General features: G+C 41.6%; 1 protein-coding gene across 1 annotated transcript; it reads left to right on the top strand.

The window, feature by feature from the left end:
* The first annotated feature begins 1,737 nt into the window (after nucleotides 1-1,737).
* rnf144b (ring finger protein 144B) lies at nucleotides 1,738-13,702 on the top strand. Its single transcript, XM_040013124.1, has 9 exons — nucleotides 1,738-1,808; nucleotides 2,465-2,531; nucleotides 5,286-5,556; nucleotides 6,811-6,915; nucleotides 7,660-7,720; nucleotides 9,093-9,300; nucleotides 10,453-10,597; nucleotides 10,746-10,835; nucleotides 12,613-13,702. Exons 3-9 carry the CDS (start codon nucleotides 5,392-5,394, stop codon nucleotides 12,784-12,786), a joined length of 948 nt encoding a protein of 315 aa, XP_039869058.1. The 5' UTR covers nucleotides 1,738-1,808; nucleotides 2,465-2,531; nucleotides 5,286-5,391; the 3' UTR covers nucleotides 12,787-13,702.
* The last annotated feature ends 4,039 nt before the right edge of the window (nucleotides 13,703-17,741 follow it).

Raw genomic sequence — 17,741 nt, 5'->3', positions numbered from 1 at the left:
TTTCACGCAGATGCGACCTTCACTAAACCTCGGACTTTTTATTTTCCCCTTGAAATCCAAAACATGTCCTAATGATTTATTAACAAAAGACACGATCAAATCTAAATTACTTATATTTTGCACTGTAGCATGAAATGAGGCATCGAGGCGATAGCATGAAATGATGCAACTTCGTGCAAGTAGGTTTTGGTTTGTGGTTAGCCTGCTGAGGCTGCTAGCAGGGTAGCCTAACAAAGAAATCTTTTCAATGTGTGAGTGAAATCTTTTTAAATGCGCCCAATAAAGTCAGGTATCATAGGCTCCATTTGTTCTTCTAAATTATGGCATTACATGAAATAAGTATAGGTATAGATGTATATACAGCAGATAAAGACTGTTAACAAGATAAACAATAACCGGTCATTCTCATGAGGTAATGGGGCATCCCCGCACAGGCATACTGTTTCAGTTTCAGGCCAGTCCTATTGTTGCATGTGGCGAGGCAAACTGTGGGCATCTACCGTAAGCTAATATGGCACACAGCAACAAAGACCCAGAAATTAGTGTAAAATCACGAATCAACTTTTAAAATGTTTTCTTGTAATGTATTAAAGCTTATTCTAGCCCCCATGTCCGATTATTATATAAGTAGCATTTACCTGTCGAAGCTGGGCGGGTTAGAGCAGATGTTTCACAAGGTATATGTCTGATTTCTAACCCCTTGAGAGTATAAAGCTACTATAAAAAGGAAATCTAATCATCATTGCCTTAAATATAAATCGATGCCTGCTACCCGTCATGTAACCTAACAATGACCACAAACCCCTTGTTTAGCTTTTGTGCCTGTATCAGTTAAACATGGCTCGTCATAAACTTGACCACAAAACTCTAAAATTGGTTATTGCATTACAAGTAAGATGATATCTTTCTTACATCTTTCTCCATTTCTGCACACCTGTATACATCCAGGACACACACGGGCAAGGAAGATTACCGCAGAGGGCTGCAGTCCATCAGGAGGTTGCAATCTATCGGGACCAGTACCTCAGGGCACTGAGCAGTTGGAGTAACAATCTTAACAAACTAACAGGCCTAATAATAATGTCATAAAGACAAGAAAATGCAAACAAAAATGCGTTTATAACCAAAAATGATATTGTTACTTATTAAGCAAATAACAAACTGAAATAATTACAGTCCTTATTCACACATAATAATCGAAGAATATAATATTTCGTATGGCCTCCTTTGGCCTTGACAGCAGCTCGCATTCTTGCTGCCATTATTTTATGTACTTTTCACAAGTTTCTTTGCTTCCTTCTTTTGGATGAAACTTTTTTTGCGATCCATCTTTAAGACCACTAAATTCCAAATCTGTTCAATAGGATTTAAGTCCAGACTTTGACGTGCCCAATCCATCAGTTCCAGTACTCCAGATTCCGTTGAAGTATGCTTGGTGTCATTGTCTCATTGGTGTACGACCCAATCAACTCCCTTATAGAAGGGTTTCCATGTTTCCAGAAACTTTCCAGAAATTTTCTGAACGGTAAATTTAAAAATAACAATTACATATGGATAACAACAATAATTATATGTTATCATTAAACATATTGTTCTGATTAAAGAGCATCTGCATACAGGTGGATTTTGTATGTATTGAGCACCATAATCTGTTTTTCATTTTTGTACCACTGTTTGCACCACAACGCCAAGGCAACAGAGGCCATTCTGATTTGTTTTATGAGGCTGTGGTTGCTAGGTGAACCAGAACCCTAGAGGAAGTTGTTGCACTGTGAACTAAGTGTTTTTCTGTCTGGGGGCTAGAAGAGGTAAGGGTTTGTAGATATGCTGAATATTTATTCTAAGAGTAATCATTAAAACTGCATTTGTTTTCCTTTGTCTTTCTTTTTTTAGCTAGAATTTGCTTCGTAAAGTCACAAGCTATGGCTCAGCTAGCTCGTGCACAAGTAGCTCCGAAAAATGTCCCAAAATGCAAATAGCCCCTTTACTTAAGTAATGCCCACATTTTAAGATTGTAAATTCTGATAGCCTGAGCTTGAATTGATAACATGAACTTGGCATAGTTATTTCTACTACAGACAACAACCGTGCCATCAAAAATTTATGCTGCAGGAATATCGTTTATGTCAAGCCTTCTTTTTGTTCTTGCGGGAACATTTCCGACAGTACTTGAAAGCAGCATGAGTTTATTGAAGCAGCCAGCAGGCGCAGTCGAGAGTCCAGATAAGTGGAGAGCAAAGAGCGCTGCTTCCTGGATGGGGACGAGAGGCAGGAGAACCGAAACTCAGACACAAGCAGAGAGCAGGACAGGAGAGAGCAGGAGGGTTAAACATGATTTAGATTTTCTTTAATCCCGCAACGCACTTGGAGGAGGCGGTATCGAGGCGGCCGCAGTGGCATTAGGCGTTGACAGCAGGTTATTACAGCACCAGACTGTGTTATAACACATGTGTCTGTACCACAGTAACAAGAGCACTGCGGCTGTGGATCTGGACTCAGACTGCTTCTACGCCCAGTGGTCCACAGGGAAGGTAGGTTCCGCACCATTTGTACCTGTACTGTCCACCCTCAAAGCTGTTCATTAAGGTGGTATCATAGAAAAAAGCGTATGAAAAAAGCGCTCTGTGACCTGTGCTGGTCTACAACCTTGACACAGCTGCAGATGTCTCAGATTTCACGTGTGTGTTTGTGGTTGATCGCAGTGCAGAAAGACCAGATATCAGCAGTCTGGGAATATGCATGCACAAAGGCAGCCTTTAAATCGTATCTGTACCGAGCACACTTGTGATTAACTGGTGTGCATTACCATCAAGGCTTACATTTTCCCACACTGTCATTTCCTTCTGCTATGTTTCAACTTTATGTGCCATTTTATTCTATGCACCCCCCCACACACCCACACACCCACACACACAAACACAAACACAAACAAAAAAACCCCAAAAAGACACACACACACATGGTGTGAGTGGAAACATACAAATGATGCCATATAAATTCTGCTACCCCAGTGCACACTCTCTGCTGTCTCCTTCCACAGCACAGTGACAGTCTGTGTGAAAGCAGCAGCAGCTTTTTACCAGGCAGATCTGGTTTTTCCGTTTCTGCCTCCCCGGTCAACAATGATGCTTTGATCCCCACCACCTCACCCCACTTCACCCTGCCCTCAATGTCTGGAATGCCATTTAGACCTTGATCCGTGAGGGGTTTTAATCGCTGAATGGCCAGCTTCCACACGGAAAAAGAAAGCAATTGCACACAAAAGCATTCTAATTAAGGAAGTGCTGCAACAGTGGAGGTTCGAGGTTGAATGTGAGCTTTTGGATTACAATCAGAAAGTTTTGTTTGTGTGTTTTTTTGAAGGACAGTTCTGAAAGTGAAGGCTTTGGATTAAAGATTCCGGTTGTTAGGAGTTTGCATTGATACTTATTTAAATTTAGGTGTAAAGTAATCATTTGTTCCACCTTACACTCGCTGTGTGTGCAGCACTGAAAACATCACAATTACTTTTTATCCATGATCTGAAAGGCAGACGACAATCACAAATGTGATTTATCAAATTTTCTAAGATATGAAGCCTTCCGCCTGTGTGATATGTTGACTGAAAGTTACCCAGGTAATCTTAAGTTCTAAACTTTGAAGTTGCTTCGGGATGAAGGCTTCACTTTGTTAATAATGCTGGAGTTTCCATGAAGCAAGGCTAGCAGGCACGAAAGCTGTAATTTCCCATGCGAAACCACAGGGGTGGTTATGCTCAGGCAGGACAGGACAGGCTGACGGCATTGTGGGACGAGGACTGCAGCCGGCTCAGCACGTCTGCCTGAAAGTAGTGCAGGAGAGCAGACTATGACTGTGCAAAAATAGCAACGTGCACAGAGCTCAGCATGCCCAGCTATCGTGTGTGTTACCAGGGAATGATCATTAACACACTACAAAGGAGGACACCAGTGACGGAGTTTGCTATATTGATTGAACGGCTCCAAAGTTTCCAGCCAACATTGATAGGCTGCTGAAGCAGAGAACATCATGTACAAGATCATGTGTGATTTCAGCAGCCGCTCAGGCTGCACAGTGTGTTTTTTAACGCCACAGTTTCCTGTGTGACCCTGTTCTCTGTCCAACCACTGTTGTCCACGCGATTAATCTCAAATCCCAGATTATGGGGTTATTATTTCTCATGCTTTTTGGAACAGGGCTGAACCAAAAGGGATTTTTTGGAGGGTGACTTGAGTTTCCTTTAAGTTCAGACTAGAGTTTTACTCACCTTTGTCTTGCTGTCCTAAAATAAGTCGTCCATAATTATTTTTTATTTTTTTCATAAGCAAAGAAGGTTTGCATTGTGGCTTTGTAGATGGTAATATGTTGGTATTGGCTGGTTAGCCAGTTCACTAATTTGGTCCAGACTGAAATCACTGGGAATCTCACATGTCATTTAGACTAATAATAATGATGTGATAATACACACACTGAAAGGCATTTCAGAGAATAAAATACATATTTCCTAGTTTTGTTTTGTTTTGTATTGGGTTTTTTTTTTTGTCTTTCTCTCTTTGTTAGCTCAGAGAAAGCTCTCTCATTTGTGGCAGTGGGTGCTACAGAGGCTGTCACCATAAACGCAAAAACAAGGTCACCATGCTGCTCCCACAAAGCCCGATTCAGAGGTTCAGCTTCAACTAAATACTGAAGCAAAGACGACGTGAAGCATCACCATTCTGTCTCGGCTAATTGCTTTTAATACTTTTTAAACTTAACTACAGTTCAGAGTGTTCAAAACCACCTTTCCCCTGATGTAATTTGGTCTCTTGAGGCATTATGTTCACAAAATCCCAACCTATAATTACACAAGACTTTGCCGTGTTTCTGTAAAGTGGACGTGACAGTCAGCAGCCAGTTCTTCCTGTCAGGATAAATGAAGCGCTGCTCAATAACTGCGGGCTTAGTAAACACACGCCTTGGACTCTGGACTTGAAAATGGCAAGAATATATGGAGACACAACAAAGGATAATGAGGCTGTTTTCATATTACTGTAGCAATAACACATAACTCAAATTTGCTTCGTACATCACGCAGCTTTAAGCTGTGAGTAATCGTCACTCCTTTAACAAAACAATCACAGGGCATTGCTGCAGGCATAGCTGAAATCATCAGAGTTGCTACATCAGTTATCAGAATGGGATGGCGGTTTTTAGAAAGAGGGTGCAGTGTTGTCTGACAGGGAAGGGAAAGCAAAGAGTTACACCCATACTGAATAGACAAATAGATTAGTGCTGTTTCTGCTTTTTAGGAACATGGAGGCCATGGCTGCTCTCCGTTCCCAGCAGAAAGGCTAAGAGAGGCTTGATTCGTCCATCCTCGTGACTTCTTTTCCTGCCGGCCGCCCTCGCCTCGTCATGGCCAGCGGGAGTCCCACCGTGAGCCGGGAAGCCCGGGAGTCTGCTCCGGAGACGCCCGAGGCCGCCGCCAACCTGCAGGTGTTCTGCAAACTGTGCCTCAGCGAGCAGCCATCGACAGCCACCACAGGACTGCAGAGCTGCAAGTGCATCTACTGCACAGCGGTAGGTACAGATGATGCATTCAGGTTTTTTTCAGGAGGTGCTTCTCATCGTGTCCAGGTCTTCATTTGAGTCAGTGACTCAGAGTGCATGTGTCAAGCTATATAAATATATTTATTTCATTTCTCATGCATTTAATCATTTCCTGCAGGTGCTGAAAATTTCAGGACAGTGATCCAAAACCAGCTTTTTACAATTTGGGCAATTTAGGCAAATGTCCGGCGTTTAAATTACTTGGAATGAGATTTTTTTTTTCTTTTTTTTTTTTTTTATTATTACAACACCACTTCCTCCTTTATGACCTTATAACAGATCCTTTTATAGGCAAATCTATCACACTTCCATTCCAGTAAAATTATGCTGATTTCAACACAGGGCTGTCTGTCTTTCACATTTACCGTCTTTGAATTGTCCGTGGAATTTTTTTTTCTCATGTGCTTTATCGCTTCGTTCTTTGTTTTTGAACTCACAAACTTATCCTGAGTTTCAGTTTCACTCCTTCATGTGAGATGATGAGAAGCGCTATCTTTAGATAACAGAGCTGTAATATTTATAACAGGAGTGCAAAGGTCCGCTGCTGCACTGTTCTGGTCTCCAGCGTGCCTGCCTGCATATCAAAACGGAGCCAGATAGTGGCAGGTGTTAATCTCTTTCCAAGCTCGCTGCATTTGTCAGAGCGGCACGCACAAGGTCGCACAGATAAACCTCACGTACATGCGCAGGGTACGACACAGCGAGGGAAATTGATACCGAAACACGTACTTATCTTTAGTATAAAAATGTGAACCATCTCCTTCTGTCTGCTTAAAGAGCACACTGTGTTGCTGGTGTTGTTCCAGCTCTGTTTGTGTGATCAGTGCTTCATGCTGTGTGAGGGCTGTATTCACACAGGAAGCACAGGTTTGTGCTCATGCAAAAGTTTTTCTTCTTTAAAGAATTTTATAACTTTAATTTTTGAAAACAGCACTGCTTTTTTGAACAGTGCTTCCACAGTTTCTCCTGCCTTACTTAATGTCATGGCTTGGGCAACACGTGACTTTTGACTTTGTGAGCACTCGTGAGGAAGCTCTCTGTCTGTGACATTTCAGCTGCCCGGTTTAACCCAACATCTTCCTTTCATTTCGTCCTGAGTAACATTGTGGCTCTCTGAGCTCCTGCACTTGTTTCAGATAAAATGCTGCTGGCGAGAATATGACAGTTCTCCCTGTCTGATTAAACGTCCAGTCTAATGCCCTATTGTCCTTCTTCCCTCTCCAGTGTTTGCAGCAGTATGTTCAGCTAGCCATAATGGAGGGTGGGGGGGCACCAATCACCTGCCCCGACATGGCGTGCCGAAAGACTGGAGTGCTGCTGGACTCAGAGGTACGGCCTGTGCAACAATGCACATAGCAGAAAAAATGATGAGAGGAGATAAAATGCAAACATGATCAGTGATCTGCGTTTTTGTTGTTGCACATTCCTCGAATGTCCCAGGTTGGTGGTTCAACCGGTTTGGTTTCAGACATAAAGGCCATTGCCGTACTTCTCAAGAAATAGGAAGCTGGACTTTCACGCTTGTCTTTTTAAAGTGTGTAAATTGTGTAAATACTGCACATCCACCCTTAATCACAGTTCTGAAGAAACTAGTTTTGGTTTCAGGGGTGAATCGCTATAAATGAAATGACGTCAGATGGAAACATTAAAACAATACATAGTAAACGTTTCAGTGGGGAGGCTGAAAATGCTGACTCAAAACCACATGAAAAGTGCCCCTTCCTTAATCTTCTGCTAATCAGAATACAACTTTATTAAGACTCTTGTGCTAGGAAGTCCATCCTTTAGTAGTGTTTTTCTGGAAAATACTGCAAAGTGTGTCATTTTTAACAGCTTATGAGTTTTAGAAAATAATGCTGCAAATTGCAGATGACTTGAAGTGTCAGATTGTCAACTATGATGGTAAACAACCTCATTTTTATCTAGAGCACAATGAAAGATTTTGGTTTTGAACATGTTATCACAAGCTTCAGGAAGTCTAGTATCCAAAGTGCTGTTTTTTCCACATCTGTGAAATCTGCATCATAAAATCTGAGTCAGTAAAACAATTGAAGTACCTCTGTGTGATTGCAGATAGCTGCTTTGGCAGCAGCAGGTCAGGTGGAGCTGTATCTGCGTCTCAAGTTTGAGAGAGGTAAGCACTGTTGTGTTTACATGCTATTGTCTGATGACAGGCAGGTCACACAAACAGTCCCAGCCAGTATTTATCTTAACATGCCTGGCATATTGTGAGGCTTTTTTTGTGTTCTGTTTAATTCTGGTACAGTTTTAGCCTAGAGGTTACTTAAATTCTAGCTATCAAACAATAAAGGGGTTACTACTATAAGACACCCATGTTAATAATCTGTTAATCTGAAGAAAAGAGATTCTCAGTGGAGATAAATTGTGTACTACTGGTTAGGTAAATGTTTGTGAAGGCAAACAGCACCTCTGTGGGAAACGCTGTTGATATTTATAAGCTGCAAACAAAGGGGTAGTTTGCTGTGCAGCTATATTGACATTTTCTATTTGCACAGCAATAATACACTGCAAATCCAATAACAGTTATTGTTTACTCCGTCCATAAATCATAAAACTCGTGTTATTGTAAGAACAAAAAAGTGCAAAGTGCAGTCGGTCTTACTACAGTTGTCCCTTTTGTTATGATTCATAGTGAAAGCATGTGCTGGGAGTGTAAAGGGTGTGAGTCAGCTCACAGTGATTGCTTTTTGTTTTGTCTGCGACACGTCACACTCATTTTCTTCAGAAAGGGAAAATCCCATTCTTCACAACTCCTCAAAAGCCTGTAGGAAAACTGTTGATCGTCAGAAATAACCAATCAAGTGCATGCCTTTGTTAGATAGAATTATATGTTAAAGGTGAAAACGTTTGTTTGATGTTGCTTGATGATGATGGAAAAAATATTTTGTAATGATAAAAATTACTCGATAATTAGCAACGATTACTTAATAACTGGTTCATAATTGTGGCGAAAACATCTAATAAAGGTAAAAGTAGCTGATCGTCACAATAAATAATACTTGATAATGGTGGGAAAAGGTAAATAATCCTGCCCAAAACAATTTGATAACAGTGGAAAAATCTGTTTATTCATGATGACTCACTCTCGTTGGCTTTTTACCCCTCAGCCTTAAAAGACTGATGGGATGTTGTATTTTATTTTGAAATTGATACCACAGGTGTATATTCTAGGAGGCTGGTACTATTGGCCACCACAGGTATTTTAAAATAATATGTTTTTTCTATGCGAGTTTGTCACAGTTTGTTTTATTTAATTAGTGCTTCTGCTCCTTTAAAAAAAGTTTACAGTGAATAATAACGATCGTCCTCTAGCTGTGATCTTTGATCTGAGCCACTCCAAAAATGTTCTAACCACTGGAGCTTTAGATTATCTTTTTTTTAACTCTACTTCCTGGCATTTGGCTTTAATGATAGTGATACTGACAGAAAGAGTTAAATTACAAAATCTTGACTATGTGCCTCATCCGTTCTTTTCCTCTCCACAGGAGTGAAGCTTGACCCCAGTAAAGCCTGGTGCCCGGTGCTTGAATGTCAGGCTGTGTGTAATGTGGAGCAGAGCACCGAAGGCCACCCCGCCGCTGTGCCCTGCCCGACCTGTCACACCGTCTTCTGCTCCGGCTGCAGAGGGCCCTGGCAGGATGGCCACGCTTGCCCCGAGCGGCAGGCCATGATGACGCCTTCTCATCAAAGCAGGTCAGTAAAGCCAGCCTCTTGGTCCGCTGCCCACCGCCTGCAGCCACAGAGCTGCACTTTGGAAATGATACTGGGCTAAAAGCTGGAGGAGGGTATTAGGTCAGGACACTGAGATAGACTTGCTGTAACCAAACTGGTGAGCAATGCATGATTGCACAAATCAGTTGCCATGCATGTGATGAAATGACAGAGGCAGATGAATTTTTCTCTGACATTGCGTGGATTACATTTATTTTCAATTGTGGTGTTTTACACCATGAGGAAAATCCCAGACTTTCCTTTGACATAAAAGACCTAACTTTCAGGATGTTCACAGCACATTGAATGAATCACATAAGTGATGGGTAGCTCCTCATCTCTCTGTAGAAACCCTTTGCTCTATAAAAACATTATTTCAGGATTAATAACTTAGTGTGCCTCAGAAGCGTCCCAGTTGAGCAGGGACATTACTGCGCTGCGCTGAGCTGTGACTCTGCCAGACTGACTGATGTCACTGGGGAGTCACTGAGTTATATCGGAATTCCATTGTCTCTGTGCCAAACAGAGGAGGAGGAGGATGGGCACCGATCCAATTACCTCACTGTACAGCAGTGAAGTGATGATCCCGCGCTGGGGATGAGAAAGATGAGTTAAAATCCACTTTTGAGTCAAACGTGGCAGCATAATATCTGGGGGGTTTCAGCCTGCAGAGGCTTTCAGTAGTTTTTACATTTGCATTTGATCTTATATCTTATAGTTTTATTTCCCAAAACAATGCTCAATTTCCTCTTTTAAAACAAGGAACTGCTCTCTGTCTCCTGCTGACTTTGTGTTTTTTGAGCAGATTTGTTGTTTGTGTTTTTTGCAGTATTATTTTCTGACATCACATGAGCTGCGATAGCTTCTGCTATCTCGTATTAATCAAAAACAGGGTTTTTTGAGGGCTGCATGACATCTAGAATGAGAGAGATGTTATCTTTAGCGCGTTTAAAGAAACGGCCTTGAGAAATATGTATTTGTAAACTCTTAACCATAACTTCAAGACTCTGCTTCCCACTTTACATTGAATAACAACCCTTCACCTTTGCCTCTAAATAAAGATTGCACGCACTGCCTGGAGGCCCTCGCGGCATTAACGACATTCCTCGTGTGTGCCTTTGTTCCAATTCACAGGACACGCTCAGACAGTGACTCCGACATGCCCATCAAGCAGTGTCCTATGTGTGGTATCTACATCGAGAGAAACCAAGGCTGTGCACAGATGCTGTGTAAAAGCTGCAAACACACCTTCTGCTGGTACTGTCTGCAGAATCTGGATGTAAGTCTCCCCTGCTAACTAAACAATAGCTGTGATGCATTTTTCTTTTTTCCTTACTTTTTTTCAAAATTCAAATGGAATATTTCCTTTACTGCATAGTCACCTGTTCACGTCTTTGCATGCATGTGTATGTTGTGTTTAAATGCAGGGTGATATCTTTCTGAGACATTATGATAAGGGGCCATGCAGAAACAAGCTGGGACACTCCAGGGCCTCGGTTATGTGGAACAGAACGCAGGTGAGCCCAGTTGTAAGGCAGCAGTGCGTGGCATTTTGGGATGTTGTTATTGTCTGAATGGATTAGACCACAGAACCACCTGGTTGTTGTATACATGGACTGGATTTGAGTCAAATCATACCAGCACATAACCTGGATTTTGGACTTCAACCCAGCTCTCAATCACCATGAGACATGGGATATAATTACTGTCTTTCAGTTTATCAGCTGCTTGATTTATTACTATATATCACTTTAAGAACATTAAAGCCTCACATAGTTTGCTGTTTACGACTTCTTGTTTTCCAACAGTTCATTGAAGAAGTCCTTTAAACTCAGCAAATCCCTAAGCTAATCTCAAATTCCTGGCCCATAACGACACCAACTATGCAACAAAAAGATTACAACTGCCCACCAGACCTACTTTCCTTCTGCTTTCTCCTCCTCTAATGCCATTATCACATGATAAGTTTGCTTGGGATCTCCAGATTGCGTCTCGGTGTGTACAGGTTGCTAAGTATGTGAAGAGCTGAAGTACAGCAGGGAAGTTGTTTCGTGCAAAACAACTCATTATAGAGCTGGTTACACCCTTGCCTAACAGGTCCTCTAAGTATGTTCACCTTAAATTATTTTTCCATCACTGCATTTAAGTACTTGAGTCTGTTAGATTTAACCTGCGATGTTTTTTGCCGACCCTTAGTGTAACTACATATCCAAAACAATGTTGACATCGGTTTATGACATGTATCTGTGGTTATTTAACATGTCACATCCACTACCACAGCTATTACTGTCTGCCCTGCTACAGCAGCATACAGTCATCCAAAGAATTATTGAGGTAAGCTGCTGAGGTTGACTGATAAAGATTGAGTCACAGTTTGGCATTCCTGTTCATCTCAAATGTGCTGTATCTGATTAAGTGGAGGCCATGCCTTTTCACTCCAAAACATGTCTCCACGGACCTCAGCTTGTGCATGGGAGTGTTGTCAAAGGGAAACAGAAAACCAGGAAGTCCACGAAGATATGTACATATATATGTGTGCCTTATTTGTTTACACATACAGGGATTATTCATATAATGGTATGTGTATCAAGTTTACTGAATGAATGATTTAACAATTTAACATGAATAAAGTCTGTCAGGTTTTAACAGTTACAGTAATTTAAAACTACAGACTGTATATAAAAGAGGAACTTTGTTAAAACAACATCATTCATTTCTTTTAGGCTTTACACTTTGAAACTTCAGCGTTGCATTTTAGCCGCCACCAGGTTGGTTTTATGGGGTCAAAAGTGAACTTAATGTGAAAAGAGGTACGAGTGTTACGTTATCGGGCAAAGTTAGCAAGCTTAGTTAGCAAAATACACTCATAAGCCACACAGCAAGCCCTAGTATTCAAAAAGCGACTGAGTTCTTTAGTCGCTTTTCTTGACAGTTGAAGTCCTGGTTCTATCTTGCTGGTAAATATAAGTTCACTTTCATTAATTTCATTTTTTTTAAGTCTCCATAGTTCCCAAAAGTTCAGTTGTGTTTACCAGCTGCCTGTTAATGTTTTCTGAATGTTTATTGCTGGGTAGGTGATGTAAAGAAGGTTTGCACCAGAACTGAATCTAAACAGAAAATGAAGACAGTAAAGTTACAAACTATAAAACCAAAACAGGGAACTGAATGACTTCTGTAGGGAGAGTCAGATGATGAATCTCTGATGCCATTATGACCAAGTCCTTTGACACAGTCATTTGACCCAGTGCTAATAAGAAGAGTAATTACAGTATTTATTGCTGTGTCTCTGCTCAGGTGGTGGGGATCCTGGTGGGAGTCAGTATCATTGTGCTGGTGACGTCACCTCTCCTCCTGCTGGCCTCGCCCTGCATCCTGTGCTGTGTTTGCAAGCCCTGCAAAGGGGACAAGAAGAAGAAGAAGAACAAGAGCAAGAAGGACCTCAGCCAGTCAGACACCTCCACATCATAGCAGCTCCCTGCTTTCATCTGCCCGCACAGGATCACTCTGCTAACCTCATGAATGCCAAGGAAAGTTTAAGCGCTGCATGATGGGAATAAAAAACACTCATGAACTAATGGATTACCTTTTTTTTCTTTTTTTTTTTGGAAGCCCTCTAAGTGAGCGGGTTTTCTGGACTTTTACATTATGCCTCAGTGAGAGGGCTGCTCAAAAATCACTCTTGAATCACGAGAGTGCGTACTTTATATGGTGGGTGTGTAAATATGAGGAGAATGAATGTAAGTCACTTGTCTAGCCAGTTTTCAGAGGCACAACAAGATAATTAGGAGACAGCAATAGGTGTGAATCTCCCTCAACAGGGCTCTCTTTTTCTCACCAACACACCTACACAAACACATACATGCAGTTTAAAGTGCAAAGCCACCCTCATGTGCCAAATGTCATGAAGCCAAACCAGAAGTGTTGGGCGCTCAAGTGCCTCGCTCTACAGTGCCTGGTGCTTGGTTCGATTTGCTTTGCCTTTCATTCTGTCTTATGCAAATAATTTTAGCGTTATGGAAATGGACAACCATCAGGATCCCGCATGGTTATAAACGCCGCAGTGATGCAAAACATTCTAAGGTGTTAGGAGAAGGCATCTGGAACCATGTGTGCACTGTATAATCTTTACTCATACGAAACACGATAAGGCTTCAATGGTGCACAGAGAGAACTCTTCTTCTGCAGATGCTTGTTGTTTCCACCTGGCGTATGTTCCAGACCAAAGGCTCTAAAGAGGACAGTGTGTACTTTTCTAAAGTGTGTTAATATGTATTCATGGGGAATGTGTGTATGGTGTCATTTCTACCTTTGTTTTGATGTTTCGGCATCAAATATTTTATAAAAGCGCCATTGTAAATGGAAAATAAACACGATGAACTGAACACACATTGGACAGTGACTTTGACGTTTATCATTTCTAGCCCAAACAACCCAAGGTTTCCTAGCAGAACACTGCACTGTAAGATGGTTTAAGTTATTCGCTTGTCAGTTTAATGGTATAAGTGTGTACCATAAGAACTTTGACCCATTATCTGGTCTTTTTACATCGTTGATATCTTGTAAATAGCATTATGTGGCTCTGCTCTTCAGCTGCTAAACATGCTGTGCATCTAGAGATGCTCTTCTGCTTCCTTTGGCTGCAACAACAAACGCAGATGCCTGATCAACCAGTCACATGGCAGCAACTTAATCCATGTAGTCATGTAGCCATTATCAAGACAACTTGCTGAATTCGAACTGAGCAACTGCTGGGATTTTCCTGAGAAACCGTTTTCAGGGTTTAGCCAAACTACTATTCTCTTAACAGTAACACAAATAACTACTTCTTACACCCAAGGTATGCTGAAGAGAGCATCTCTGAATAGACAACACATTGAACCTCGATAGTCTACAGCGGCTCACTAAAACTGGACAATAGAAGATTGAAAAAAACATTGCCTGGTCTCACGAGTCTCAATTTCTCCTGAGACATTCAGATGGTGGGGTCAGAATTCATATCACAAAGCGGACTTTTGATTGAACATAAGTAAGAATATCTGTGATTTCAACTTTGTACAATTGTAATGTCACACACCAAAACCAATGTCATGCAATGAGCCTGACCAGTCTAAGTCAGGGGTTAAAAGACCACATGACTCGTGCAGTTAGAAACACAGTATATATTTCAGATAAATGTAAATTCAAGAGGAAATGGATCAAAGTTGTAAATTAAGTTACCCACAAAAGCAAAGCTAGGAGAAACAGCGACTGACTTGGAAGTAGGAGTCACGAATGTTGGAGTGGACAAAACCACTCCAACATCCATGGCACTCAAAATGAAGGTGAGTGTGAAGATCACAGGTCACCCCACTCTAACCTTAGATAGAAGAATTTGCTACAAAGACCCAACTAGAATTAGAAAACAGCACAGGGAGTAATAAAGTGAGTTTAGCGGCGTATAAATGTGCGGGCAGTTCAGGGTCGACCCAAAGACCGAGGTAAATGTAGCAGAGGCTAAACAGGTTACCTTCAAAGGGATTTCAGTGGCACCCTGTGTGTGAACAAGAAACTGCACTCAGTTCAGTCTGAGAAGCTAAGTGTGCATTTCAGGCAGAACATTTCCACGTCACAAGACCAACAAGAGATGTAGAAAGACAGTTTGCTGTTAATGTCATATGATTGGGGGGGTCTGTGGTCAGAGGCGAACCCACAGAGAGGAGTCACTTGATTTTTTTGATTATTAGGCATAAACTGATGGGGAAACAATAGCATGGGGAAGGACTTTTTTTTCACAAGATTAAAGCAAAGGCTGAGAAAGAAGAGCTACGGAGGATAGACAAAAGTCTAATGATGTCAAGACAGAGTTGGATCCATTTGATGTGGTGTCAGAGAAACCGAGCAGAAAGAAGGCAAATAATCATTTAAAAAGATTAGACTGCGTATATAAAGGAAATATGTTAGTCAGTCAGAGGCAAACAGTGGATCCTGAGAATAAAATTTATTGTTTAACATGAAAACCTGATTTTTCTCTTTAGTAGACAGATTTTCTTGTAAGTATAAAAACAACTTTTAGGACACTCTGCAGACTTGATAAATGGATGTCTTTGTACGAAGCAGAGATGCTTTTTTGTTTTTCTATTTTTTGTCTGATTGACAAGTTGAGCGCACAGTAAGGGAAAACAGATGTAGTGTTTCTGGTGTTTATAAGAAGCAGACCGTGGTGGCAGCATAACTTTATTGCTGACTGCAGCACACAGACACATGTGACCATTGCATTGCTTCTCTGCCGATTATTTTTTATTCCTCTAGTGTCCAGTAGGTAGTGTAATTTTTCACACAAGACACAACATTCTTGTGAATATAACGACAGATTATACCGACGCACTGACACACTTGCAACGACATTGCTACTTCATAAACTGTTATGCTGCACAAAACTTCATGGTATTGTGTTGCAGAGTTCATTTCTCCTAATTAATCTTGAAAATTAATTAAACAGGAAAAGCAGCTGCTTGTTATTCCAGTACTTATTTGTGCACATGCAAGCTATAAATAAACACAAAGTGCTTTAAGTGCCTCAATTATACTTTTTTTTCACATTATATGAAAACATAATGAGCTCATCCACATTTTATCTCAATTTTGATACCTTGTAGGGTTTGAGAGCAGATTGCCTAGCTTCCTACAAGACAGCCACCGTTATCCAGTTTGTTGCTTGAGCATCCATTCTTCCCATCCGGTCATCTGTCACAACTGCTGAGACTCATTCTTCTGCACTGCTGCTTTCTTTGTGTGATCATCTAAAGGAGCAAAACAAGCACCACTAGGCAACAGCTCAGCAGGTAGATCGTTTGGTAAATGGCCTGTATTTGTATAGCGCTTTTCTAGTCCCTGAGGACCCCAAAGTGCTTTACACAACCAGTCATCCACCCACTCACACACACATTCACACACTGGTGATGGCAGCCACCCTGGGGCGCACTGACAGAGGCAAAGCTGCCGAACACTGGCACCACCGGGCCCTCTGACCACCACCAGTAGGCAACGGGTGATGTGTCTTGCCCAAGGACACAAGGACCGAGACTGTCCAAGCCGGGGCTCGAACCGGCAACCTTCCGATTACAAGGCGAACTCCCAACTCTTGAGCCACGATCGCCCCAACTTGTCCCATGATCGGAAGGTCGGGGGTTCAAATCTACCGAATGGTAGATACCTGAGCAAGGTACTGTCCCTACACACACCAGGCGTTAGATTGGTGGCTGCCCACTCCTTAAATACAAAGAGTAAGTTAATAAACTATACAAAAAAGCACTTATTTCTGTCTGCTGCTACCGTCAAGCATCACTGCAAAAAATAAAACAAATGAAAATCCATCAGGATTCTTCTAATATACTTCACTTTTGCCTTACAGTCAGTAACATTTTCTGCATCAGTTTTAAACAATCCAACTCTCAGATATGTACAGAAAACCCCAGGTGCAAGTCGCTAACAAGTGCTTTATTAGCTCTGCCATACATAAGGCTACCAAATTTATACTAGCCCTGCCAGAAGCTAAGGCTACCAAATTTTAAACTATACCTTCACAGACAAAGGTGTCATAGTTTCTGTATCCTGCAGTAAACGGCGTTATCAGGTACCAACAGGAGTTCCTGTCATTGTCCCACAATGAGCGCCCAAAAGACATCTTGCAGAGTCTTCTGTGAGGACTAAAAGTGGAGTTTAAACGTAAAGTTAAAGGAGCTGACTCGCTATGACTTTCCATTTCCATTCCTATGGAAGCTGATGCCTCATGTGGAGAATGCTGACTCCTAGTAGTTCCTGTCCACATTTCTCCTGGCTGAAGAGCTGAGCCCTGAAGTCGATGGTTAGAGACTTCTCGGGTTGTTCATCAGCTCTCTATATTTTTTCACACCTATTTACCTGCTCAGGACAGCTCTCTTCCCTGTTCCTCTTTGTGGTGGTGCTGATGCCTGAGGTTGAGGGAGCAGCCTCTTCTAACCTCTGAGTGACTGAAGGTTCTTGGTGTAGAACATGTTGCCCATTATCCTTTACATGTTACATGTTGCAAGTAGAACAAGTACATGTGGAGCATCGACAAGATGGTCACAGCAATCTCATAACCCTGCCAAAAAATGTCTCATGCTAACTGCTGTATGAGAGAAGACCAAAATCAGATCTCTCATCCTCATTTAGTGAGTAATATCCAGAGTCCTCACTGAGCCAGACATCATAATTTATGACTTCATTGTCCGCATCTCTTTCCATTACGTGATCTTACTCAAAATTGTCATCAAGGAGTGGAAGGATACCCTCAGGTTCAGCTTCGATCTGGACTTTTCCATCCTCAACCTCAGCATCTTACTCGTCACCTGAAGAGATGTCGACTGATCAAGATCAATAATCCTGATGAATTCGATGAGGCTACCTTCTGCAGGATGATGTCG

Source organism: Simochromis diagramma, unplaced genomic scaffold (assembly GCF_900408965.1).
Source record: "Simochromis diagramma unplaced genomic scaffold, fSimDia1.1 OVJJ01000618.1, whole genome shotgun sequence".
In the NCBI taxonomy this organism is placed as follows: domain Eukaryota; kingdom Metazoa; phylum Chordata; class Actinopteri; order Cichliformes; family Cichlidae; genus Simochromis; species Simochromis diagramma.
This window is presented reverse-complemented; position numbering and strand designations above follow the sequence as displayed.

What these genes read in the sequence shown, in the direction of transcription:
- rnf144b (XM_040013124.1), top strand. Translation starts at nt 5,392, where the DNA reads ATGGCCAGCGGGAGTCCCACCGTGAGCCGGGAAGCCCGGGAGTCTGCT. An exon ending in AGTGCATCTACTGCACAGCG is followed by an intron (nt 5,557 to 6,810) that starts GTAGGTACAGAT and finishes TTCCCTCTCCAG; the next exon opens with TGTTTGCAGCAGTATGTTCA. An exon ending in ACTGTCTGCAGAATCTGGAT is followed by an intron (nt 10,598 to 10,745) that starts GTAAGTCTCCCC and finishes GTTTAAATGCAG; the next exon opens with GGTGATATCTTTCTGAGACA.